Source organism: Poromitra crassiceps (genome assembly GCF_964638095.1).
Source record: "Poromitra crassiceps genome assembly, chromosome: 8".
NCBI classification, from domain to species: Eukaryota; Metazoa; Chordata; class Actinopteri; order Beryciformes; family Melamphaidae; genus Poromitra; species Poromitra crassiceps.
The window spans coordinates 38,756,742-38,783,339 of NC_139629.1; the positions used below are offsets into that span (position 1 = coordinate 38,756,742).

Consider the following 26,598-nt stretch of genomic DNA (forward strand, 5'->3'; position numbering starts at 1 on the left):
ATATTAATATAATTCAAAGACTATTAGACGGAGGTTTATTAAGGGTGGATATGAAACATGCACTGCATCTTTTTTTGCATCAAACCTGATGTGAAAGCAAACAGACTTTCATCATTATTGTCTCAACTAGGTGCACGGCTACTGCATCTGGAAGTGCTTGGCTCAGCACTGTGGACCTTTTAGGTAAAAGGAAAACTCTTACTGGACTTTGGAGAAATGATGTCATACGAGTACAAAGCCAATCACATTTCAAGGAATGTGTCCATTCACATATTTCTGATACAGAGCGGCTCTGCTCACTGCTGTGGCGTCATTGTCAAATAAAGCGCCATTATGTAGCTCAACCAACAAAACCCTGCATCTCAAATAACGCAGGCAGTTATGGGTTGGCACATTGTTAAACGACAGTGTTTGAGTTGTCAAGTAGTCAGCTGGGTATTTGATTCAAACCTGTACATGCAGACTGGGACTAGATATCCATCTAAATGTGAATGTTGCTGAACAGTGTTGATCCATAAGTGTTGAGCCCAGAAACCCATAGATGTCTGTATGCACTGGCCCTCAGTAAATCCACAGTAATATCACACCGTGAGTAGATACTTGATATGAATCAACCATGCAGAATGTGAACAGACAGAAGGACAGGCCTGTTATGGAAGGCCTAGGTGTGGTCTGCTCAGTGGTCATAGCCTGTGCGACGCTGACTATTGTGTTTGTGACAATAGACCACTGTGGCTCCAGTCTCAGTTTATGCTCTCGCCATAGCAGAGACAGATCAAGGTGCCTTCCAAAATCTCGACACACAAATAGCTGTTGCTATTTTAGTTCATGTAAGTTTCAGTTGATTAATTAATTTGGTACCAACGGGCCCTAGATTTAGTCCTTTGTCAGCAGAGAAAGTCGGGTTTGGAGAGCTCTGCTGACTAAGCACTGGCGAAATAGGATGTTCATGTTGTAAAATTAATAGTGGGATGTATGGCAAATAGCTGAATGATAAAGACCGAAACTGATGTACAAAGGAGTTTGGGTGGCACTGGCACATGTAGTTTATGGAGAAGCAAGGCCCTTCTCTGGAAACAATCATAACACAGAGGCAGAGGCAGGATGACAGTGACATATATGTAAAGTATATGCACATATAAATACAAACATACATACATTCATACACACAGCAGGGGGGCTGCCCCCTCACACAATCAGGCTCGTATGCTGGTGGAGGAAAAACAGCAAAAAGAGAAGCAAAAACATACAGTGTGTGAGTAGAGCAGGAAACAAAGAGTAAAAAAAAAGAGAGGCTGATTTGTTTGGCTTTTAAACAGGTGTCAGTCTTTCATATTGGCCTGTGGCATATTGGTATCTGTGATGTAAGTATAGTCCAAGGAAGCCATTGATTTAAAGGTTTCTCTGTTTGCTCTGTGTAGGGGCTGTCCTCCCTCAGTTGCTGATTGGTGGCTTGGCTTACGAGCCCCTCCCCTTCACAGCAGGCAGCAGCCGCCGCTCTTCTTGCGCTTGCGAACCTGCAGCGCCGCCCTGGTGGCCATCTCAAACACCTCCCGCACACCGTCCTTGGTCTTGGCCGAGCACTCCAGGTAGCCAAAGGAACTGATGCGGTTGGCCATGTCTCTGCCCTCATCTGGCTTCACTGCCTCCTGGAGGTGTCAAGTACATGCATACAGTGGGTTATTATTGCACTGGATATATAGACATTATGAGAGAGACCTATAGAGACACTGCATGAAATAGGCCACGCCCATCACGCGGGAAATCGCTCCGTTCACTCCCATTCACCAGCGTCATTTTCCTTGAATTAAACAACGTGTGGTGGGCTGCGCAGACAACAAATTAAAAAAATCGCCAATTAAAGTTTTTTTGTACTCCCGAGCAAAACAAGGAAGCCATTGAGAATTCGCGAGAAGAAAATGTGGATTTAGCTGTCAAGGAAGTAAGTTGGAGTGTTCATCTTCCATATATATATATATATATATATATATATATATATATATATATAGATATAGGAGTGTTCATCTTCCATATATATATAGATCATATATAAGATCATACATATATATATATATATATATATATATATATATATATATATATATATATATATGATCTTTGTGTGCAACTACGTGACATAGGAGAATGCCAGCGCGCCTGATGCCATCTGTCTGATGTTACACTAGTGTTATTTTCATGAATTTAAACATGCCTAAAAGCTCATGTCATAGTATTTCACTTCAGGCCACTGTAAGGGACACTGCTCCAAGCCAACGGAGTTCATTTTCTCGATGTACCTTTCCCTCTCCGTTGGAGGAAGTGTACTGAAATAATCTTTTGACATTATCTAAAAAGAAAACTGTCCAAATCCCTGTAAAACCCCGGAAAACTATTTCTATCCGACGAGTTCCTCCGTTCGCCCCGGTTTGTTTTGCTAGCTGCAGTCGTCAGGCAGTGTGCTTCCTTGTATTTTCCCCCCATCTTGGGCGTGGCTTCTGAATGATGACGCGTTTTGCAGTGTCTCTATGGGTTTCAGTGACCTTACAAAGACCCGATTAGTTTTGGGTTTAAGATGCTGTAAGTGTTATGTTTATGGTAAAATAATTATGGTAAATAGATCTATATTCCGACAGCAATCACTGATATATATATAGAGTTTTGGTCAGTAACATGGGTCTCCCAGTCCCTCTGCTTTGTGGTAAATAGAAGAGAAACATTTCTGGTATCCCACCCCCCTTTATCCAATCAGGAGAGAGAACTCCACAAAGAGGACTGAGTCAACACGGTTCTCATTCCCAAGTAGTCAAATACTGCCACTTTGGGTTGGTGTTCAGGATTTACCTGACATTTGCCAGACATGAACTCCATACCGCCCCCATCTGGCAGCGTCAGGTTAGTTCAGGATTGCACCACCAACCCAAAGCGTCACCATTTGACTACTTGAGAATGAGAACCGTGTTAGACTCAATCCTTCCTCCTTGCATCCAGAAACACACCTGTTTCATCTTGGCCAGCTCCCTGCGTGTGTGCTCATCATTCCTCAGATCCTTCTTGTTCCCCACCAGAATGATCGGGACGTTGGGACAAAAATGCTTTACTTCAGGCGTCCATTTCTCTGGAATGTTCTCTACAAGATGAGAAAGACACAAAGCTCTGAGTCAATCCACTTGATCATCCAACTACTTGGTACTGTACAAACTCCACAGTTTTGCCCTACAAGGAGAATTGGGAGCCCCCTTGCCAGCCACTGTGGAGACGTAAACATTGAGGAGTCACTGACCCCCTGGCTGATACTTGGCCCAGGCCTGCAAGCCAAAAGCAGCACTGTTGTTTTCTCTGGAAGGAGATGCCATGCTGAGATAGAGGAAGAATGGCAGCCATGGCGTGGCCCAATCAAAACACTGGGTCTGGAGTTTTAGAGAACGAGACATCTTTCTTCTGTCACAGGCTGTGTAACACGGGCTCGTTCAGAGGCTGTGTAAATACGGGCTCGTTCACAGGCTGTGTAACACAGGCTCGCTCACAGGCTGTGTAACACAGGCTTGTTCACAGGCTGTGTAACACAGGCTCGTTCACAGGCTGATGTAACACAGGCTCGTTCACAGGCTGTGTAACACAGGCTCGTTCACAGGCTGTGTAACACAGGCTCGTTCACAGGCTGATGTAACACAGGCTCGTTCACAGGCTGTGTAACACGGGCTCGTTCACAGGCTGTGTAACACAGGCTCGTTCACAGGCTGTGTAACACGGGCTCGTTCACAGGCTGATGTAACACAGGCTCGTTCACAGGCTGATGTAACACAGGCTCGTTCACAGGCTGTGTAACACAGGCTCGTTCACAGGCTGTGTAACACAGGCTCGTTCACAGGCTGTGTAACACGGGCTCGTTCACAGGCTGTGTAACACAGGCTCGTTCACAGGCTGTGTAACACAGGCTCGTTCACAGGCTGATGTAACACAGGCTCGTTCACAGGCTGATGTAACACAGGCTCGTTCACAGGCTGTGTAACACAGGCTCGTTCACAGGCTGTGTAACACAGGCTCGTTCACAGGCTGTGTAACACGGGCTCGTTCACAGGCTGTGTAACACAGGCTCGTTCACAGGCTGATGTAACACAGGCTCGTTCACAGGCTGATGTAACACAGGCTCATTCACAGGCTGTGTAACACGGGCTCGTTCACAGGCTGTGTAACATGGGCTCGTTCACAGGCTGATGTAACACGGGCTTGTTCACAGGCTGTGTAACACGGGCTTGTTCACAGGCTGTGTAACACGGGCTTGTTCACAGGCTGTGTAACACGGGCTCCTTCACAGGCTGATGTAACACAGGCTCGTTCACAGGCTGATGTAACACGGGCTCCTTCACAGGCTGTGTAACACAGGCTCGTTCACAGGCTGATGTAACACGGGCTCGTTCACAGGCTGTGTAACACGGGCTCGTTCACAGGCTGTGTAACACGGGCTCGTTCACAGGCTGTGTAACACAGGCTCGTTCGTCTCTCCAGCCTCACCTAAACTGTCAGGGCTGTCGATGGAGAAGCACATGAGGATGACATCAGTGTCGGGGTAGGAGAGAGGCCTCAGTCTGTCGTAGTCCTCCTGACCTGCCGTATCCCACAACGCCAGCTCCACCTGAGAGGGGGGAAAGGAGGACAACAATAAACAAAGTGAAGCGGCCGCAAGCACAGAGTCCCATAATGAAGCTTGAGATAAGGCCAACTATTCTCTGAGGGAGCGAGAGGAAAGAGAATTAAGAGGAAATAAATGGAGACAGACTACCTGGAGGAGAGGACGGAAAAAAGAGGGATTTAGAATGAATCCACCCCCGCTAGAAGGCCTATAAAGCAAACTCCCCAGAGCTGGAGATGAGTCCCCCAGCCTCTCCTTTGGCTGTTCATTCAAATTGTTAGCAGTCCCTGAGAGGCTGCAGCTGACCTGCTCTACATGAAAGACTCTGTAGGGATGTGTTAAGCACAGCTGCCTCCATGAGTCCTGTTCTGTGCAGCATGACATCATGATGTTGCTGTGGCTGACGGCAGCATGACATCATGATGTTGCTGTGGCTGACGGCAGCATGACATCATGATGTTGCTGTGGCTGACTGCAGCATGACATCATGATGTTGTGGTGGCTGTGCAGCATGACATCATGATGTTGCTGTGGCTGACTGCAGCATGACATCATGATGTTGCTGTGGCTGACTGCAGCATGACATCATGATGTTGTGGTGGCTGTGCAGCATGACATCATGATGTTGCTGTGGCTGACTGCAGCCTGACATCATGATGTTGCTGTGGCTGACTGCAGCATGACATCATGATGTTGCTGTGGCTGACGGCAGCATGACATCATGATGTTGCTGTGGCTGACGGCAGCATGACATCATGATGTTGCTGTGGCTGACGGCAGCATGACATCATGATGTTGCTGTGGCTGACGGCAGCATGACATCATGATGTTGCTGTGGCTGACTGCAGCATGACATCATGATGTTGTGGTGGCTGTGCAGCATGACATCATGATGTTGCTGTGGCTGACTGCAGCATGACATCATGATGTTGCTGTGGCTGACTGCAGCATGACATCATGATGTTGCTGTGGCTGACGGCAGCATGACATCATGATGTTGCTGTGGCTGACTGCAGCATGACATCATGATGTTGCTGTGGCTGACTGCAGCCATGACATCATGATGTTGTGGTGGCTGACTGCAGCATGACATCATGATGTTGCTGTGGCTGACTGCAGCATGACATCATGATGTTGTGGTGGCTGTGCAGCATGACATCATGATGTTGCTGTGGCTGACTGCAGCATGACATCATGATGTTGCTGTGGCTGACTGCAGCATGACATCATGATGTTGCTGTGGCTGACTGCAGCATGACATCATGATGTTGTGGTGGCTGTGCAGCATGACATCATGATGTTGTGGTGGCTGACTGCAGCATGACATCATGATGTTGTGGTGGCTGACTGCAGCATGACATCATGATGTTGTGGTGGCTGACTGCAGCATGACATCATGATGTTGTGGTGGCTGACTGCAGCATGACATCATGATGTTGTGGTGGCTGTGCAGCATGACATCATGATGTTGTGGTGGCTGACTGCAGCATGACATCATGATGTTGTGGTGGCTGACTGCAGCATGACATCATGATGTTGTGGTGGCTGACTGCAGCATGACATCATGATGTTGTGGTGGCTGACTGCAGCATGACATCATGATGTTGTGGTGGCTGTGCAGCATGACATCATGATGTTGTGGTGGCTGACTGCAGCATGACATCATGATGTTGTGGTGGCTGACTGCAGCATGACATCATGATGTTGTGGTGGCTGACTGCAGCATGACATCATGATGTTGTGGTGGCTGACTGCAGCATGACATCATGATGTTGCTGTGGCTGACTGCAGCATGACATCATGTTGTTGTGGTGGCTGACTGAACATTTCGAGTGAATGCAGTCTCCTGGTTGAACCGTGGTTTTGCACAGCCAAGCTAGTTGGTCACCTGGCAAGACTGGCTTACTGATGGCAGCCACCGTGCCTGCTGACAAGTGCCCGCCCTCCCCCCGCTCCAGGTACGGCATTCCCCATGGGAATATGAGCTGTACCACATCCTCTCGTCTGGGAACATGAGGAAAGCCGGACCATGACGGAGCCTGGTCTCCACTTTTTTCCTGCCCGCTGCCCCTCCATTCTCTCACCACTAGGTGTCTCACAGGAGTCAGGAATCATCTATAGTCCAATTTGTGCAGCCAGTCTCTGCTTCTGAGCTCATGTTCTCCTTCTGGGCTCTCTACAGCAGTGGTTGTCAAAGTGGGGTCCGGGGACCCCCAGGGGGCCTTTGCGGGGGTTCCAGGGGGTCCCCAACAAAAAAAGGGGAATCATTTATTTTCACTATAATTCAAATCATAAGTAACACGATGACAGAATGTATGACTATTTTGGTCATGGGTTTCATACACATTCTGTAATAAAACATCTAAAAGCAAAACCCGTCACCCTCTTTGCTTAGCGGTTGTAGACTGACTGGCAAAAGCTGAAGGGGCAATGCAAACACCAGTGGCTTCAGAATCAAAGATAGTGAGTGGGGCAGTAGAAAGCTGAACAACAATGTAGGAATGTTGTGAAATATTGCACCTCACCAAGTGCATGCATAGACACTGGTCCTGGGCCAAAATCTCAGAGATTTGATCCAAGATTTTGTAGCGCAGTACAGGAAACAGGAGCAGGAAATAAGGCATTAGTCATGACGTAGAAGAGGGGGGGTGCCTCTTTGCACAGGAAGCCAGAGATGATCCATTTCCTGTTGTTGGCTAGAGGTCTACACAGGACTAAAAGGACCAAAGTTTTTTTGTTTTTTTTAACCATGTCCACTTAACTCATCCCTCTCCATCACAGTGGTTTTCATTCAACCATGAGCCTCAAGGCTCGAGAGTAAGCAGGTTGACCAACCAACCACGACACCAGACGCCATTTCACCGATAGAGACACTGCATGAAATAGGCCATGCCCATCACGGGGGAAAGCTCTCCATTCACTTCCAAACACCAGCGTCATTTTCCTTGAATTAAACATAGCTAAAAGCTGTTGGTGTGGTGGGCTGCGCAGACAACAAATGTAAAAAAAAATCGCCAATTAAAAGTTTTTTTTGTACTCCCGAGCAAAACAAGGGAGCCATTGAGAATTGGTTGAGAAGAAAAATGTGGCTCTAGCTGTCAAGGAAGTAAGTTGGAGTGTTCATCTTCCGTATATATTATCTTTGTGTGCAACACGTGACATAGGAGAACACCAGGATGGGGGGAGGGGGTTGTTTCCCCCCATTTTGGGCGTGGTTTCTGTCCCTCCACTCTGGTTGACGGTAAGCAAATTCAGCTGCCGTATGGATTTGGTAGAACTGGAAACCTTCATATCCTTCTCGTGTCAGCAGCACATGGTTGAGACCCACTGCTCTTAACTCCACCCCTCTCTTTCCTCCAGAGTCCAAGTTCAAGAGGATCAAATCGTTACTCTGGTCATTCAGTTAAAAATATTACATACAGCTTATATCATCCCTCTCCGGATTGGAAAAAAAAACAATCCTTCTCCGTCAGGTCATGGCTGTGGGGAGGGAGAGTGGCACTCTGGTGCACTCTCTATGACTCTGTCCCTCTGGGAGACGGTTGGTGACACATGCTATGAAAGAGTTTAAATATAAAGACAGCAGATTGGGGGCCCGGCTGCATTGCACCTGCCCAGAAAATCATTAGCTTTAGCATGTCTAGCCACAAAACGGCTCATCCGATTCCTCAGAAACTGGAAGAGCAGGAAACCGGCTGGGAGACTATTTGGAGGGAGTAGCCTTGTATCTGTCATCGTGCCGATAGGGGGGAGCAGGCGGTATGGACCAATGTGAGCTCATTTCCTTGACACACTTCCCTAGGAAGATGTCTGTCCTCTATAGTGTATTCTGTGTCTGTCCTCTATAGTGTCTTCTGTGTCTGTCCTCTATAGTGTCTTCTGTGTCTGTCCTCTATAGTGTATTCTGTGTCTGTCCTCTATAGTGTCTTCTGTGTCTGTCCTCTATAGTGTATTCTGTGTCTGTCCTCTATAGTGTCTTCTGTGTCTGTCCTCTATAGTGTCTTCTGTGTCTGTCCTCTATAGTGTCTTCTGTGTCTGTCCTCTATAGTGTCTTCTGTGTCTGTCCTCTATAGTGTATTCTGTGTCTGTCCTCTATAGTGTCTTCTGTGTCTGTCCTCTATAGTGTATTCTGTGTCTGTCCTCTATAGTGTATTCTGTGTCTGTCCTCTATAGTGTCTTCTGTGTCTGTCCTCTATAGTGTCTTCTGTGTCTGTCCTCTATAGTGTATTCTGTGTCTGTCCTCTATAGTGTATTCTGTGTCTGTCCTCTATAGTGTATTCTGTGTCTGTCCTCTATAGTGTCTTCTGTGTCTGTCCTCTATAGTGTCTTCTGTGTCTGTCCTCTATAGTGTATTCTGTGTCTGTCCTCTATAGTGTATTCTGTGTCTGTCCTCTATAGTGTCTTCTGTGTCTGTCCTCTATAGTGTCTTCTGTGTCTGTCCTCTATAGTGTCTTCTGTGTCTGTCCTCTATAGTGTATTCTGTGTCTGTCCTCTATAGTGTATTCTGTGTCTGTCCTCTATAGTGTATTCTGTGTCTGTCCTCTATAGTGTCTTCTGTGTCTGTCCTCTATAGTGTATTCTGTGTCTGTCCTCTATAGTGTCTTCTGTGTCTGTCCTCTATAGTGTCTTCTGTGTCTGTCCTCTATAGTGTATTCTGTGTCTGTCCTCTATAGTGTCTTCTGTGTCTGTCCTCTATAGTGTATTCTGTGTCTGTCCTCTATAGTGTATTCTGTGTCTGTCCTCTATAGTGTATTCTGTGTCTGTCCTCTATAGTGTATTCTGTGTCTGTCCTCTATAGTGTCTTCTGTGTCTGTCCTCTATAGTGTATTCTGTGTCTGTCCTCTATAGTGTCTTCTGTGTCTGTCCTCTATAGTGTATTCTGTGTCTGTCCTCTATAGTGTCTTCTGTGTCTGTCCTCTATAGTGTATTCTGTGTCTGTCCTCTATAGTGTATTCTGTGTCTGTCCTCTATAGTGTATTCTGTGTCTGTCCTCTATAGTGTCTTCTGTATAGAGTAGCGCAAGGATGACGTATTTTTGTAGGCTTTATCCAGAAATCGCTGCTATTTGGTTCTTCAGTGGAAAGGTCTATGGGGGTTTTAGATTTCACTTAAATGCATAAAATAAGGTATGTGGTTAACAAAGGTTTATGGGAATGCGACTTTGGGGTTCAGCATGATACTCTTCACAAACGTCAATAACCTTTATGCCTTTTGAAAGGTTTTATAAAAATTTACGTTCCAAAAGTCATGAAAGTTATTCACGTTTGTGAAGATTATCATGCAGAACCCAGATTCACGTTTCCATACACTTTTGTTAACCACAGACCTTATTTTATGCATTTAAGGGAAACCCCCATGTTAAATCCCATTAGACTTTTCCACTGAAGAACCCGGAAGTCTACTTCCTGACTCATTCCTGCGGCTCTCTATAGCCTATATAACATGTCATGATGTGACCGCTCTATTTACCCCCCTTCCTCTTCCCCCGTCTCATGTTCTTTCTTTTTGGTATTGTGTTGTGTTAAGTCTTTCTTTTCTTTGTCTAAGTGTTCATATTGTCTTGTATGTTAATCTGTCTGTTTCTTTAATAAACACGATGCGTGCTTTAAGAAATGTAGTGTGTCCACATAGAACTGCCTTTTCTAAGGGAGGGGGGGGGGGGAATTCATGTAATCCACGTACCTGTTTGCTATCAACCTCAATGTCAGCGATGTAGTTCTCGAACACGGTGGGCACGTAGACCTCTGGGAACTGGTCCTTACTGAAGACGATCAGCAGGCACGTCTTCCCGCACGCACCATCCCCCACGATCACCAACTTCTTCCTGATGGCTGCCATCTACAAACAAACACAAAACACTTTGATTCGATTTTGGATCGTCAAGATTGTTGTCCCAACCCTACAGATTGTAGGTTTGGGAGGTTGTAGAAAATGCACCAAACCAGTCACATTCCATCAAAAGCACACCCAGGCTGTGAAGTAAGCAGTGCTGGTTTAGCACATTAGGCTACCTGTAGCCTGCGTTAGCACACACGCTAACCGCAACCCCAAGAGAACTAGCTCCCTTGGCGGAGCTGGTTAACAACATGCCTTTATATTGGGGAGTGAGTTTAACCAACTTACTGTCTGCCACTCGGGACTCATAGCACTCATATTTCACTCGGTTATATACATACAAGCAACTACGGGCTCAATACGCCACTGAGCTCAGCCACAGAGCACGAAGTCGCGCCGATCCCATTGGTGTAACCCGCATTCAAATCCATTGCTCGGCTGCGGAGGTAGATGTGTTTGAACACGTTAGCAGCAAGTTTAGCAAGCTAATTGGCTAATCCAATCGTCGCGTTGACGATGACGTTGCGGCAGCTGTAGGTCGCCGCTCTCTCTCTCTCTCTCGACCACGCTCTCTCTCTCACTTATGGAGCCGGAGAGGGAGGGGCTTTGACTACACCGGGGAGGTCACAACAGACATCCCGTGCCCTGACGGATGGACACTGGTCACTTATAGAAGTGGCTGCACCGCTTGACTAGCAGTGAACTGAGTGCCAATTCAAGAGGGCAGGGAGGAGACGAAGGAGCGAGAGAATGAAACAAAAGAATAGAAGGAGTGAGACAGACTGGGGCAGGACGAGGTGCGAGTGAGACAGACTGGGGCAGGACGAGGTGAGATATCCAAGTCTTTCTCAGAGCCGCACCCTCTTCCCTTTCCTGGGCCGTGTCCTGTGTGTGTGAGGTGGAAAACACGAGTGGAGCAGAGAGAGAGAGTTGGGCGCTGGCCTGGAAAAGCACCGGCATCAGAGTCCTGGGAGCGCTGCAACCCCACGCCCAGCCCCTATCCCTCCTTCAAAGGTAAAGTCAAGAACTGGATCAGGAGAAACAGAACCTGGACTTAATGTGTTGTGTTATATTGTGGTATTATATTATTATATTATATATTATATTATATCTATATTATTATATAGAACCGTAAATTCCGGACTATAAGCCGCGGCTTTTTTCCCGTTTTTTGGCCCCTGCGGCTTATATAACGGTGCGTCTTATCTATGGATTTTTTCAGAAAAAAAAAAAAAAATACAAATAAAATCTCTCTTTTTTAGCACTCTTTCTAACTATAAATCCACTTCTGTTTTAATTTCCTCTCTTGCCCTCTTTTCACCACACCGCGGACACTGTGTGCACTGTAAAAATAAACAACGGTGGTGTTGTGTTATGTTGTTTTGTTGAAATGTTACGGTAATACGGTAAATGGGAGCTTCCTCAAACAGCCATCTCTTTCCCGACAATCCCCTCTGTGCGTGACCACTTACATATGGTAATTACGGTAAGCAAACGGCCACTCGGCCATCAACTCCCTCCCCCGACTACCAGGAGAAAATCACAAACTTCGGCGAATTCACACAAAGGAAGATCAAGGAATATTCCATCGAACCGGAGCAGATCATAAATATGGATGAAGTGCCTTTGACGTTCGACCTGCCACTCACTCGGACTGTTAACAAGAAGCGCCCTGGAGGATTCTTTCACCAAAAAAAAGCTTTGCTCGTTCTCGACAGCATGAGAACGAGCAGTAGAAGCAACACTCTCACTTACCATGGGGAAGGTACGCAGAAATTCACACGACGCAGCTTTCAAGTTGAAAGCAGTCAATCTCGCATTAAAAGAGGGAAACAGAGCAGCCGCGCGTAACCTGGGCATCGATGAGTCAATGGTGAGGCGTTGGACGGTGCAGCAGGAGGAACTGTCTCAGCACGGAATATTATAGGAGTGTGAAAACATCCACAATCACCAACGGGTTCCAAAACGCTGGACTGCTGCGGGATGAAGAGGATGACGCCGCCACAGCTGGCGCTGAGGGCCGTCAGAGGCTTCAGAGGCTGTTCGATGCCGACAGTGACGAAGAGGAGTTGGTTGGTTTTGAGTGACAATGAAGGAGAGAGGAGAGTGGTTGACGAAGCCACCCTGAACCTGTTCGTTTCCGACACTGAAGATGAGGACTTTGGTGGTTTCAGTACGCAGGAAGAAGAGGAAGACGAGGATTAGTGACTTGACTTCTCTGGTTACAGGTTTGCTGCACATATAGCCTATTGTTGTGTGATTTTGTCTGGGGATTAGTGACCTGACTTTTGTTTTGTTTTGTTGAAATGTTAATAAATGGGAGCTTCCCCAAACAGCCATCTCTTTCCCGACATTCCTCTCTGTGCACGAACCCTTTCATATGGTAATTAAACATCAAAACACCCGCGGCTTATAGACCGGTGCGGCTTATAGAAGAAAAAAATAGTCAATTTTGGTCCTGCGGCTTATAGACCGGTGCGTCTTATAGTCCGGAATTTACGGTATATAATATTGTATGGTAATGATATGTAATGCTATAGTATATTATAAAATATTGTCCAGTATAGGTACATGTAGGATGGATTTGATGGTAGCCAAGGTGTATGAGGTGGGGGGCGACCTGTTGTCGGCCAGCCAGTAACTGAGCCGGTGTCTCACTCGACCCTATATGTTATGAGATCTTATTTTATTTTATTTATTTTATTTATTTTATTTGATTATTCTTTAATGTATGTTTTTATTAGGATTTGATGGGTTTATTTTTTAATAGCACAAATTGTCTTTTATCTTATTTTATGCTTATTTTTATTGGTTATTCACTGTGCCCCACTTTCCCATATCATTCTCCCCCCTGCGTGGCAGGCACACCCACGCATCACCCTCAGACTCTGACAAGTGCTTGTGGCACTCACACTATCACACACTTACACACATCCAGACATACACACAACAGTACACATTTTATAACAGTCATCATGAGGACCGCAATGGAAATAAGCTGTCAGCTTTATTGCGTTTTTATCCTTTTGATAATGGTGGGCCTGTGTATGTATATATGTATATTGTATATACTGTGTATTCATTATCAATAAAGAACTCAATCAATCAAAACGCAGGCAGGCAGGCAGGCAGGCAGGCAGGCAGGCAGGCAGACAGACAGGCAGACAGACAGACAGGCAGGCAGGCAGGCAGGCAGGCAGACAGACAGGCAGACAGACAGAGAGACAGGCAGACAGACAGACAGGCCCAGGATGCAATGCTCTACATAGTGCTGCCCAGTGCCCACACAGGGCGTCTCGCACACAAACGCCTCGAAATGTCCCCCTCATTGACTGTGTCCCCTTGGCCTAGTAATTCACAGCTCCTAGCCTCCTACAGCAGAGGTTCTCTAATGTTTTTCAGCCAAGGACAAGATAGAAAATATACCGGGGACCCCCTCATTCTGATTTGTGATTTTGGGCTCAACTTAATTGTTTCCATGGTAACGTGCTTGACATTTAAATTGATAGGTTTGTTAGATTAGAATGTAATCCATGAACCATTTTAGATTTAAAGCATAACATATTTTCATTGAACTATGTAGCTTTTGCAAAAAATAATAATTTTATTTTTATTTTCCTGAAAACATTTCGCGGACCCCCTGTCAAAGTGCTATGGACCCCTGGGGGTCCCCGGACCCCCATTTGAGAACCACTGTCTACAGGTTTGGCTTGACACCCTCCCTTGTATTGCACACTATTCTCTCCCATTCTTTTTCCTTGTGAGGCTGAGTGAAAGGTGTGCATGATGTGAGTGAGATCTGGCTCGCCACAGAAAGATATGGCCACACACACACGGATCAATAGCCATCTCCCGCAAGCTGACAATGATGTGGAGAATGCAGGAGGTGATGAGACAACCGCCTGGCTGACTGCCAACAGCATCAGTGTGGACCACAGATCTCTACCTACCTAGACCAACACTGCAGACTGCCAACAGCATCAGCGATCTCTACCTACCTAGACCAACACTGCAGACTGCCAACAGCATCAGTATGGACCACAGATCTCAGCCTACCTAGACCAACACTGCAGACTGCCAACAGCATCAGTGTGGACCACAGATCTCTACCTACCTAGACCAACACTGCAGACTGCCAACAGCATCAGTGTGGACCACAGATCTCTACCTACCTAGACCAACACTGCAGACTGCCAACAGCATCAGTGTGGACCACAGATCTCTACCTACCTAGACCAACACTGCAGACTGCCAACAGCATCAGCGATCTCTACCTACCGAGACCAACACTGCAGACTGCCAACAGCATCAGCGATCTCTACCTACCTAGACCAACACTGCAGACTGCCAACAGCATCAGTGTGGACTACAGATCTCAGCCTACCTAGACCAACACTGCAGACTGCCAACAGCATCAGTGTGGACCACAGATCTCTACCTACCTAGACCAACACTGCAGACTGCCAACAGCATCAGCGATCTCTACCTACCTAGACCAACACTGCAGACTGCCAACAGCATCAGCGATCTCTACCTACCTAGACCAACACTGCAGACTGCCAACAGCATCAGTGTGGACCACATATCTCTACCTACGTAGACCAACACTGCAGACTGCCAACAGCATCAGTGTGGACCACAGATCTCAGCCTACCTAGACCAACACGGCAAGACATAAGCCTGGGATCATGACTGCTCAGGAATGGAGAATTTCAGACCCCTCGTTTCAAAAGGGGGCATGAAGTAATTTAGGACTTTCTGTTCCAAAACACTGGTCTGTGGAGAACAGGCCAGGAAGTTTCAAAGCAGGAAATCCCAGCACCTGGCAAAGTAACAACCCTATCAAAGCCTTAATGGGAGTCATTCCGTGCTATGGGATGAGGAAAATAAAATACTTATTGCACCTTTAGGGAATAAATAAATAGTCTCCGGGTGAGCTCACTGAAACTGCATTGAGGCCCTTTTTACACCAAATTCTATAGTCTATTCTGTGCGTCATAAGGAAAACAGACAGTGGTGCAGTGCAGAGATACTTTAGACGTATGTTGGAGACACCGCCCCTTCCCCCCTGCCATGTACCAAAGGATGACCCAGTTGTATGCTAGAGAATAAAAGTGCATGTTGTGGATTCTCTCCATCCTGCACTGCACTCAGTCATTGACCTTCACTCACTGCACTGTCGTAGTCAAGTCACCGTTTGTCGAGTCTCGAGTCCCCAGTGTTCAAGGCCAAGTCACCAAAGAAAGAAGAGTCCGGAGTTACTGAACATGAGCGTGAATCCACATGTAGAGTGGAACACACATGCCTGCCCTTGCATGAAATGTATAATGATGTCACAATATTTATTATAGCTGTCAATATCTTATGCCACATTATTATATTATATTATATTATATTATATTTATTATAGCTGTCAATATCTTATGCCACATTATTAGGGCCTAATTACAAAAAAAAAGTCTTATCAGTTAACAAGTCTGAGTCCGAAACTCTGATTCCGAATGCATGAAAGCTCGAGTCCAAATCCAACTGTGAGGCATTCAGTGCTCATGTCCAAGTTGAGTCACGAGTCGTGGAAATGAGCCCAGGACTCCGACTCGACTAAAACAACTGACTCATTGTACGAACAGCCACCATTTTAACAACAAGGAATAAAAAGACAATTCCTCCGTTTGCTTTTCTCTCCCACACACGAAATCAGGCCAGCGTTGGTTTGTCTCTGGAGAGACTGAGAGCCACCTGTTCTCTGTGATAGCAGGCTGCTGCTCAACTCCATACATCATACTGTCAGCACACACACACACACACACACACACACACACACACACACACACACACACACACACACAGCTTGAGAGAACAGAGCTAGTGTTGCATGTGTAGCATGCTAACATGATGCAGCTTGTTATGATGCTAGCTCTCACAGCATGTTGCTAATGTGATGGTGACAGCACATTGTGCTTAGCAGGGCTAATGGCCCCCTCCCTCTGTGTGCGTGTGTGTGTGTGTGTGTGTGTCAGTACAAAGGAACTTCATGGAGGGCACAGAGAGGCTCCAAAGACTTCCTATCCAAGAAAGTCATTTTGTCATTTATACTTTTCTACTCTACTACTCTCTTACACTCTTACACAACGCTATTGTGTCGTTTCTTCCAGAAACGACACAATAGCGTTTCCTTCACACCGTTTCCTTCACACCTTCTGCATGACGTCATTTCGTAATCGTCTTTCCTGTTTTAAACAAGGAAGAGAGTATGCCTACCGCAGTCATTTAAGACTTGCCAAAAAGTCAAATAAAGTTTTCAAGCGAAAAAAACCCCCAAACTGTTTTAAAGTTTTAATATTTGTCGGGTGAGAACGTAACATATACAGTATGTGACCAGTTTATCAGAATAACGCCTATTAGAAATCTTTAACGAGCAGCGAGGACCGGGAGTCCGCTGAGTGTGCTATCTGTCAAACCCTACTGTAGGCTACTGGCAGTGATAAAACACTGTCGACGTGCTTTTGTAACTAACATTAAATGCCGACCGGGTACAGCCATCGGCTCCTCGCAGCAGTAACGTTATGAACATGTAACTGAAGTTGACCGCAGTGTAGCTTCTGAATGTTGCCAAACTTCATTCATACTGACGTTTTATTTTGAAAATGGTTGCCAACTCGCGCACGGCTATGGCGTAATCGCGTGTGTCGCGTGTGCAGGCACGTCAAGAGTTCCTGAAATGAGCCGTCACAAGCGATTACACGGCGCCCTCAGCGGGAAGCGTCACCAAGAATTTCACTCTGGAGGGTGGTTTCAAAATGTGTCGTTTCCTAAGCCCAAATTCGCCGTCGCCGTCTAAAATGGAGGCACTAACGATAGAATAATTCCCCGTCACCATAGGAAACCGTCCTCGTGTAAAGTGCCCCCAAGAAAGTAATTTTGTCATTTCTACTTTTCTCCCCTCTCTCTTACACTGTTCCGGCGTTGGTGTCTCCCCCTAGGGGTCAATTCAAACAAGCTGTCCGATTCAGAAAGCAGGAGGGGAATTGCCAGGGCGGTAAGGCCACAATCTGAATGGTGGGCCACTGTACATGTAGACACACGTGCACACGGCCCTCCCAGAGAGACAGGTCACATGACTTCGCCCATACGCACACGGCCCTCCCAGAGAGACAGGTCACATGACTTCACCCATACGCACACGGCCCTCCCAGAGAGACAGGTCACATGACTACGCATGAGCGTGTGTTTGTGATTTGGCACGTCGCCACGCTGTGGATACCGGGAAATGCTGTTGCATAATGCTTGACCCCATATGGGGGAGCAAAAGGGCAAAGTTCTCATTCCTGGCTCTGTAACACAGACACTCCTTTCAGCACTCACTCACACGCGTGCACACGCGTGCACACACACACACACACACACACACACACACACAAAATCAGAACTTCTTCCTCTTCCCAAAGTGAAGGGAGCGAGACGGAGGATACGTCAGCAGCACAGGAGAGATGTGTGGATAGTTAGGAGAGACAGGTGAAACTTTCTGACAGCTCCTCACAGCAAAGTCTGTTCACCTCGTTTTTTCTTTTGTTTATTATTACAGGCATTAACGGCAGCATACAAACAACAACTCTGGGGTTTTTATTGCCGTCATCACCATCGCTATTTTGTAATGGAACAGAAACGACAATAAGGCCGTTACTATAGTTGTCAGCTGCAGGACGGTATGTCAACAATATGGCGCGGTCCGGGGTTAGCGAATAAGGCCTATAGGAACTAATCATCTGACACGTGTTCTGCTTTAGATGATGTATGAGCAGGAAGCCGGCGTTGTCAAAGACTAGTCATTGACTGTTAGTAACTCAAGTATTGACACTTTGATTGGTAAAGGCAGTTAGGATGACTAACATTGGGTCACTGAAAGGTCACACACAACCCTGTTCAAGTGTGTGTGTGTGTGTGTGTGTGTGTGCGTGCACGAGCGTGTTTAAGCGTAGGAGGACATATAAGCTATGAGGAATGTCTCACCCACTTCCAACTCCCTCTCCCTCACCCTTTTCCCCTAAACACACAATGTCCCCCATCAGCCTTTTCCATCTCTCTCTCTTCCAACGCTTCTGCCTGCAAGCTCCAGTCCACACGCACACACACACACACACACACTTCAAGTGTTATGCATGAATCCATTAAATCAGCCCACTCCCACCATAAAGATGTACACATGCATGTGGGTGTGTGTGTCTGCATGCACGTGAGTGTGTGTGTATGCATGTGGGTGTGTGTGTCTGCATGCCCGTGAGAGTGTGAGTGTGTGTGTGTGTGTGTGTGTGTGTGTGTGTGAGAGAGAGAGAAAGTTCACCTATACTGCAGGAAGCAGTCCTGTACGTCTAAGCTTATTTACACTTGTAGCCTGAGGTGTGTGCTAAGCTCTGATGGAGCTGATGTTGCTACATATAGCAGCGCTAACAGGAAGTGTATCCGGATCTAACAGGATGTGTATTCAGTGAAAATGGACCCAAGCTGTCCCACTCTTACTAGAAGCCCAAAAAGACATGGCTGGGCTTTATAGACAGTAATTGGGGTGTCTATGATCCAAGACATTTTCACATAGATAAATCCATTTAGCTAATCTTGTCTCCAGGGATGTAAAGTCATGGACAGTGAAACAGCTGACAGATAGCAGGGCAGACACAAAATCATTTTAAGTTCCCTATTTTGGGATTTAAAGAAAAAGGTGAAGGGGGGGCACGGTGGCGCAGTGGTAGCGCTGTCGCCTCACAGCAAGAAGGTCCTGGGTTCGATTCCCGCCTGGGACGCTGTGGGCGCTGAGGGTGTGTCCCCATCCCCGTGTCAGCAGTGCCCACTGCCCAGGTGGGCTCCTTCCTTTCTGTGCGGAGCTTGCATGTTCTCCCTGTGCTCTCCTGGGGTCTCCTTCAGATAGGAACCCCCTGCTAAAAACATGAACCTTAACCCTAACCCTAAAAAAAAGGTGACTGTCACCTAAAGGTGAATAGTTTGCAGCCATGCTCATCACTCAGTGATATAACATTATGTCATACCTGTTGTTCATTAAAGCCATTACAGTTGCTGCTGAGAAAACCTGGGAAGTTTGCACGGCACGCTCGGCTGTCACAGCACCAGCACTCCCAGGCATCAATATTTATCATTGAAAAAACAAGGAACGCCAGCACGCTATGAATGTCCTTTCAGGGTTTTTATTCCATCATCGAAACCATACAACGGACGTTTCAGCCAACGGGCCTTCTTCAGCGTTGTCACGAGTGTGTTTGATCAATATTTATCATGACTACTAGGTCATTTATCATGACTACTAGGTCACCCGTTGTCTAGGGCTTCTGGCGAATGCTGAGCCGTGACCATACTGTGAAACGGCTGCCAAGCGGCCTTTTTCACAGCAGCCATTTTGTGTCTAAAAGGCAGGGTAAACACAGGTGCAACCAAAACATTAATAAGGGCCCTAGCACTGGAACACCTAAATGGATTAGAAGTTGGAAACCGTCGTTAATGTTTTGGTTGCCCCTAGGGCTGCCCCCTCCAGGTCGATTGGTCGATTGTTTGGTCGACGTGCTCTTGGTCGACGAGATTCATGTTGGTCGAACAATCGCTGCCGCTGGTGTCAATAATTTCATAGGAGAAATTCAATTTCATAAAAATAAAAGCGATCCGGAACGAAGTAACGTGCCGCGGGAAGCAAGTTGCATCACAGACCTTTTCTAGAAGCACACAGGGTCCCAGATATTTGAGAACCTTTTAAGCGCGTTGGTTCTCAGGGACCTGAGTCTCTCCATCTGTAGAACAGAGATCATGTCCATCAGCCACACCCGAAAAGAAGGTGAAGAGGAGGACTTCCATTCCTTCAGAATAAGTCTTTTGGCGACAGTTGTCCCCAGTGTCAGAGACTGTTGCACAGCTGTAGGGAAGTCCAGAGAGGACTCAGAGCAGCCGAAGATGGCGAGTCCTGCCTCGGGCTGTAGGGTTATTTTGTAAGCTGAATCATGCACGTTTGAAAGGAATGATTCACAGTCTTTCACTTTCACTTTCAATTCATGAGAACATTATGTGAATCCTTGCTGTCAAACTTGCATGATTCATGTACTTTCTCTTGAATTGAAAGTGAAAGAACGCTGGTTGGAAGGGGCCCCTTGGAATTTTTGCCTAGGGCCCCAACAGACTCTAGAATCACCACTGGCTGCAAATAGCTTTTATTTATAATTATCAGCTATCAGGTATAGTGTGCTCAGTAGTCAGTACACTGCACAAAAGAAGAAAAAAGTACACTGCAAAAAATGAAAACAAAAAAAGTAAGTACACTGCAAATACTTTTTTTTTTAGACCCTGTTTCGACCAATCGATTGGTCGGAGTTGTGGTCGATTCTGAAAACAAAAGACTGCTACAACCAGATACACTGTAACGCACTAACGCTTCAGTCATCGTAACGCACCGCCCATCTGCAGTATGGATCAACATTCGAGGGGAAGTTGGCAAACTCTATAAAAACTAGGGGTGGGGGAAAAAATCGATTCACCTAAGTATCGCGATTTTTAATGTCACGATTTTTTGGATCGATCTTTTATTCCAGAATCGATAATCGCAAATTTAAAAAAAAAAAAAAAAAAAAAAAAAAAAAAAATTTTTGGTGCTTGCAGTCAGGCCACTCACTGAACAGCAGGCCAGGCGCCGCCTACTGGTTTACTAGTGGTTTTATTACTTTATTAGTTAGTCTGAAGTAATAATTACACTTCAGGGTTAAAGTGGGTGCATCTCATTGTAAAATTGGACTTCAAACGGCCCAAATCTGGCTTCAAACGGCCCAAATTTCACGCGCGTTGGCCCATATCGGCCTGGCCTGCTTGGTATCTAATGCCCGGCCTGAATTATGATCCCAGTCCGCCCCTGTTTTTAACTATATCGCCCAGCCCTACTCATGATATATAATATACAGTCTCTAGTGTATGATTCAACTTTTCCCATGTTCTAATCTAGTGTAAAAAAGCAAACAAACTGAAAAAAGAAAAGAAAAAAATAAACAAAAATCGCAATAAATCGTAATATCGAATCGCAATAATCGTAGAATCGCAATACTTAAGAATCGCAATATAAATCGAATCGGCACCCAAGAATCGTGATAGTATCGAATCGGGAGATAAGTGAATCGCCACAGCCCTAATAAAAACGTAAATAGACAGAATCTTCACCCACTTTTGATTGACAGTCAGCATTACCAATCAGTGGAAGGATGTGACACCCTGAGGCAGCGTTCACACCCAAAGAAGAACGCTATGAAAATCATGTTGAGGGCACTTCCATTCTGCACAAAACACAGCGCACGGAGCGTTTTTTCTGTGCTCCGTTTGTTTTCCCCTGTAGTCGCGTGGAGTACAGATCAGAACACAACGACCACAAGGACGGTAGCCAGCTAGTTTTGTCTGTTTGATGTCAACATGAAAGCCAGATTATTGCTAATTCTAGCAGCAGCAGAGGTTGAAAATCCCCCGGGAGGAGAAAAGGTAGGAAGAGTGAAAAAGACGAACAGGGCGCTTTTCCTCAATGTTCAACTTTTCTCAGCTTTAAAAAGCCCACAGCGCTCCTCCAAAAACAACAGACGCCACCAGCACTGAAACGCCAGGTGCGTTCATTAAAAGAGGAGCACGTCTAGTGCATCCTTACATAGAGAATGAATTGCAGAAAGACGCTGGCAGCTCCAAAAACGCGTTTGGTCTGAATGTAGCCTGACACAGCAAACTTCAGCAACAGAAAATCCAAAAACAAAGACATTGCAGTTTCCGACGGTAGAACTCATACTGAAAATGTTGTAAATTTCGGGTTTTAGTCCCGTTTCATCCTGGGTTTGGGGCAGAAATTCTTCAAGTTCGGATCTGGCTTAAATTCTAAAAGATGAAGACAACCTGGAGAGAGAGAGAGAGAGAGAGAGAGAGCTGCTGGCTGGCTGGTAGTAGGATCCAGGAAGATGAAAGCGGTCCGAGTCAGAGAACCTGGCTGGACCCTGAAATAGGCCAGAGCCATTGAGACTCCCCCGGGCCGGTTTATCACAGTGTGCAGCCGGGCTCAGAGCAGAGCAGCGGGACCAAAGAGAATATAAATATCACAGAGATGCATCCCTCCCTTCATCCACCCCCGAGCCGTCACTGCACTTCAAACTGACAGAGATGGAGGGAACGAGAATGCGAGAGCAGGAGCACTGCAGCACGAGCAACAGATGTGGAGAAACTCAAAACATCTCTAAGTTGGTAGTGTTTGATTGGGGGGGGGGCTACTCAAGATTTGGGGAGGAAATGATGACTGTTTTTTTCCTCTCTTCCAAGTCCTAAGAAGGCTGTTGCTACAAGAGCTAGCGGCTAGCGCACAGACGCCCCCCCCCCCCCGCACACACACACACAGCCCTAGTTGGATCAGTGAGAGCGCGGACTGGATTGTGCCTCGTTTCTCACCCTCTCTTTTTCTCTCATCCCACCCTCTGTTGCCTTCCTCTCTCTCTCCATCTGTTCTGCCTGTCCTCCTGCAGGTTACCGTCCTCAGTCTGTCCCAGTCTCATCTTCCCACCTCCGCTCTCTGCCTTCCTTCCTCTCTCTCTCCCTCTGTTCTGCCTGTCCTCCTGCAGGTTACCGTCCTCAGTCTGTCTCAGTCTCATCCCATCCTCCCACCTCCGCTCCCTCTTCCTGTGTTGCAGTGTGATGTCACCACCAGGGAGCTAATATTCCGTATCCTTAGGGTGCTGCACTCCTCCTTTCCTTCTGAGACACACACATGCACACACGCTTGATTATGACAAAAATACTATTCACGATTATTTTGACTGATATTGAGATCACGATTATTTAACTCATTGACTTTGGCAACATCATGCATTTATTGAACTTGGGGGGGAAAACACGTCTTTTTAACACTGGAAAAACAGAAGAAGAAATCAATTAAAATGAAAGTAAAAGAAAAGATAAATAGGCTAACTAAAATAAATATATATATGAAAAATTTGTTTTATCTCGATTATCTTGTTTTCATAATTGTGGGAAGCCGAAAATGTAATTGAAATTAAACTTGATTAATTGCAGGTGCCTAATTGGACACAGGCTCGACAGAGTCCACACCATGTTGCTCTGATCCATCTGTGCTTACAAACAAGGGAGGGGTTAGGAAGTTGCTGCAAATATAGTTGGGAGAGATGTGAAGCTTTGTAAATGCTTCAGACTTTAAGGAGAGATGTGAAGCTTTGTAAATGCTTCAGACTTTAAGGATGGCCTCAAACTGCCAGTATTACCAGCCGCACAGGAAACGCACCATTTCCTTGTGTGGAGTAAGAAAAGGACTGCGTTTTTCCTCTGGGTTTTCTTGTCTGCATGCTCGTCTGTATCCTACACACACTCCATTTGCCATCCATCAGTTGCCTGGAAAACAGAGCAGTCTATGCTTGGAATTTCCCTATCTTCACTGCGTAACGTAGACTGCTGTCAAGTGTCCCATGTGACCATGACACATTGGAAGACCTCACCAGACTAATGTAGGCGTAGGGCCATATGAAATCTGCTTTACTTTTTCCCAAATTAATTTAGGAGATATATATATAAATTTAGAACACGGCTCTCTTGAATACTCGATTCTGATTGGTCAATCAACAAGATTCACCGGTCATTATTTCTCGACAACCGACCGCTGCTCTGCCACACCTGGATTAATCAGTTGATAAGAGCAGTTTGTCAGCAAACACTACTAATTAGGCCAACCAGTTGCAGCTGTGGTGTCTTGTGTGCCAATTATGAATGAAACCGCTTTGTCGTTGAAAACGCTATTAAAAAATCTATTTGAATAATTATTTTTGTCCGATTATTGAATGATTTAGTTGTAGGCCATGTTCTAAGCGGGATAATGTATATTGAGGCGGTGATTACTGGGAAATAATGACCTTCAGGTGAATCATTAAGCCCTCCGCTGCGCGTCGGGCTCAATCATCACCTGTCGGTCATTATTTCCCCCGTAATCACCGCCTCAATATACATTATCCCTTACATATATATATATATATATATATATATATATATATATATATATATAAAAAAGAGGCCGACTAATACTGGATTTTTAGGGCCGATACCGCGATATTAGGGAGTAAAAAAATCCGATATTGATATATCGACCGATATTCTTATATTATATATACACACATTATATTACACAATGTTTTTGCAATGATCCCTCAACTATCAAACACTTGACAAAGATATGACTTGACGTGACTTATATGTAATGTAGGCAGGATATTTTACAGTCAATTTTGAAGTCAATGCAAGTTGTGAGCGGGGGCAGGGCAGTGCCGAGCGAGGCGCTGAGGAACAGAGAGTGCTTCTGGTGTGACCGCTTTAGCGTGGCGCGCCGCTTCTGCATAGCGCCTGCCGCCTGGTGTGAACCAAGGCTGAAGACGTTGGGTCTGACCACGTGAGACTAGGGGGTACCCAGGAAAATGATGAATTGTTCAAACTTAATCATTAGTTAAAAGAGTAAACACAGTTAGAATGTAATGTAATGTAGAAGAATGATTGCTACAGTATGCTGCTAGTTTGTTATCTACCTACAATTATGCAGATACTACTGGTTACGTAATTCTGGACAAAATCATATCCATCAGTAAAAAGTATGATCAGATTTGGGTCAGAGAGACACAATCTCATCAAATGGGTCCTTAAAGAATCAGTGATTGTGGATCCCCTCCATGTGTCCTTCCGCTGCACTGTGTGCCACAACCAGGTAACATTGCCAGTTCTATCCATTACCTGTGTGAATTGCTTGGTCAGCAGTCAGCTGTTCCTCCACAATGACATCATATTGTATGCTCTCAGGTGGTGTTAACACACACACACACACACACACACACACACACACACACAATGTAGCATCGTCTTTTATATAGTATCCGGTGTGTGACTGCAATTTCAATGTAGCAACTGAGATTGGAGCGGTCAAGCTGATGATGCCCCCAACAAAATAGTTTTGCAGGTTTCACTTTGACACAATCAAAGGGAATTAGTCCAAATAGAAGCGGACATGCCGAGACAAGGACTTGGTAAAGCTGCGAGGGTCGAGGGTTCTGCTCAGTGACCGAGGAGCAGCAGAGCAGATAAGGGTGTGGTGACTCGGAAGGAAGGAATGTCTTGGGGACAGAAAAATGCTTCATCAAAATGCCGCCTGGGCAGGCTTCTCTGGACCACTTGGACACATTAAAGAGGTTACTCGTTAACTAAATATTGCTTTTGCATCCTATATCATTCCCCAAAAAAAACTCCGGGTGCAGCCGAAACGCCTCGAATACCATCGATTCTACCAACCAAACTGGTTTCCAAACTGAAAGAGATTAGAAACTTTTTTTACGACGAGGAAGGGTTGGTTCGGTTTCCCCCCACAACAACCGTCACCCAGACAATGATTTTCTCTTCATGTGTCTTATTTGCACAAAAACACAGCTGAGTTAGTTCGGTTTGGAGCCCCATCCCTGCAACAAGCTGATAGGAGGGGAGAAACAGGTGTGTCCCCCAGTTTATGTTACTTTCCTCAAACCGCGAGCGGCCCATACATGTAGCCTACATTGCGACAATTTAATTGGAATACTACAAAACAAGTACTAGGTTCCAACTCAGTCTTTATAGCCAATGTTATGCTGCGACGCGTTACCAGCAACTACTCGAAACTCACTTTATAAAGTAATACAGCTTTAAAATAACAATAAGGGGGAGTTTACAAAATGGGTTTTCTCACCTCTCCTGACGTGTGCTTTCAAAATACCAAAGAACTCCGTCTTTCCTCCTGCCGCCCTTCCCTATGTTGCAGCTCTGATCAGGGCGTGAGTGCGGCTGAGGGAGAAACACATACTGAAGACCTTCCCATTATGCTGCCTTCACTGTCTCCTCGTAAACTCCCCCTTTTTCTTCTTCTTCTTATGCTGCCTTCAGGGTGTCCTCATGAAATCCCCATTCTTCTTTTCTTCTTCTACTTCTTCTTCTTCAGTGTACAGGCGGTTGACATCATTGGAATTGACTTGCTCTAAGCATGTAAATTACTATTTTTTGTGATAACTTTGCTTTTCTTTGAGTGGCTGAGGATGGATAAGCATGAGGCCGCACGA

At 45.9% G+C, this 26,598-nt stretch overlaps 1 protein-coding gene across 1 annotated transcript; it reads right to left on the minus strand.

Moving 5' to 3' along the window:
* Positions 1-38: 38 nt before the first annotated feature.
* LOC310781098 (rho-related GTP-binding protein RhoA-D-like) lies at positions 39-26,339 on the minus strand. The gene is made up of 5 exons (XM_083641639.1): positions 26,232-26,339; positions 10,313-10,468; positions 4,513-4,633; positions 2,997-3,127; positions 39-1,649 (listed from the first exon to the last, which is right to left on the minus strand). Exons 2-5 carry the CDS (start codon positions 10,466-10,468, stop codon positions 1,476-1,478), a joined length of 582 nt encoding a protein of 193 aa, XP_083497765.1. The 5' UTR covers positions 26,232-26,339; the 3' UTR covers positions 39-1,475.
* Between the last annotated feature and the right edge of the window lie 259 nt (positions 26,340-26,598).

Bases quoted from the DNA above. Each gene is read 5' to 3' on its own strand.
- LOC310781098 (XM_083641639.1), bottom strand. From the start codon at position 10,468: ATGGCAGCCATCAGGAAGAAGTTGGTGATCGTGGGGGATGGTGCGTGC. The intron at 3,128-4,512 runs GTGAGGCTGGAG...CTCATCTTGTAG, and splicing joins CGACAGCCCTGACAGTTTAG to AGAACATTCCAGAGAAATGG. The intron at 1,650-2,996 runs GTGTGTTTCTGG...TGACACCTCCAG, and splicing joins AGCTGGCCAAGATGAAACAG to GAGGCAGTGAAGCCAGATGA.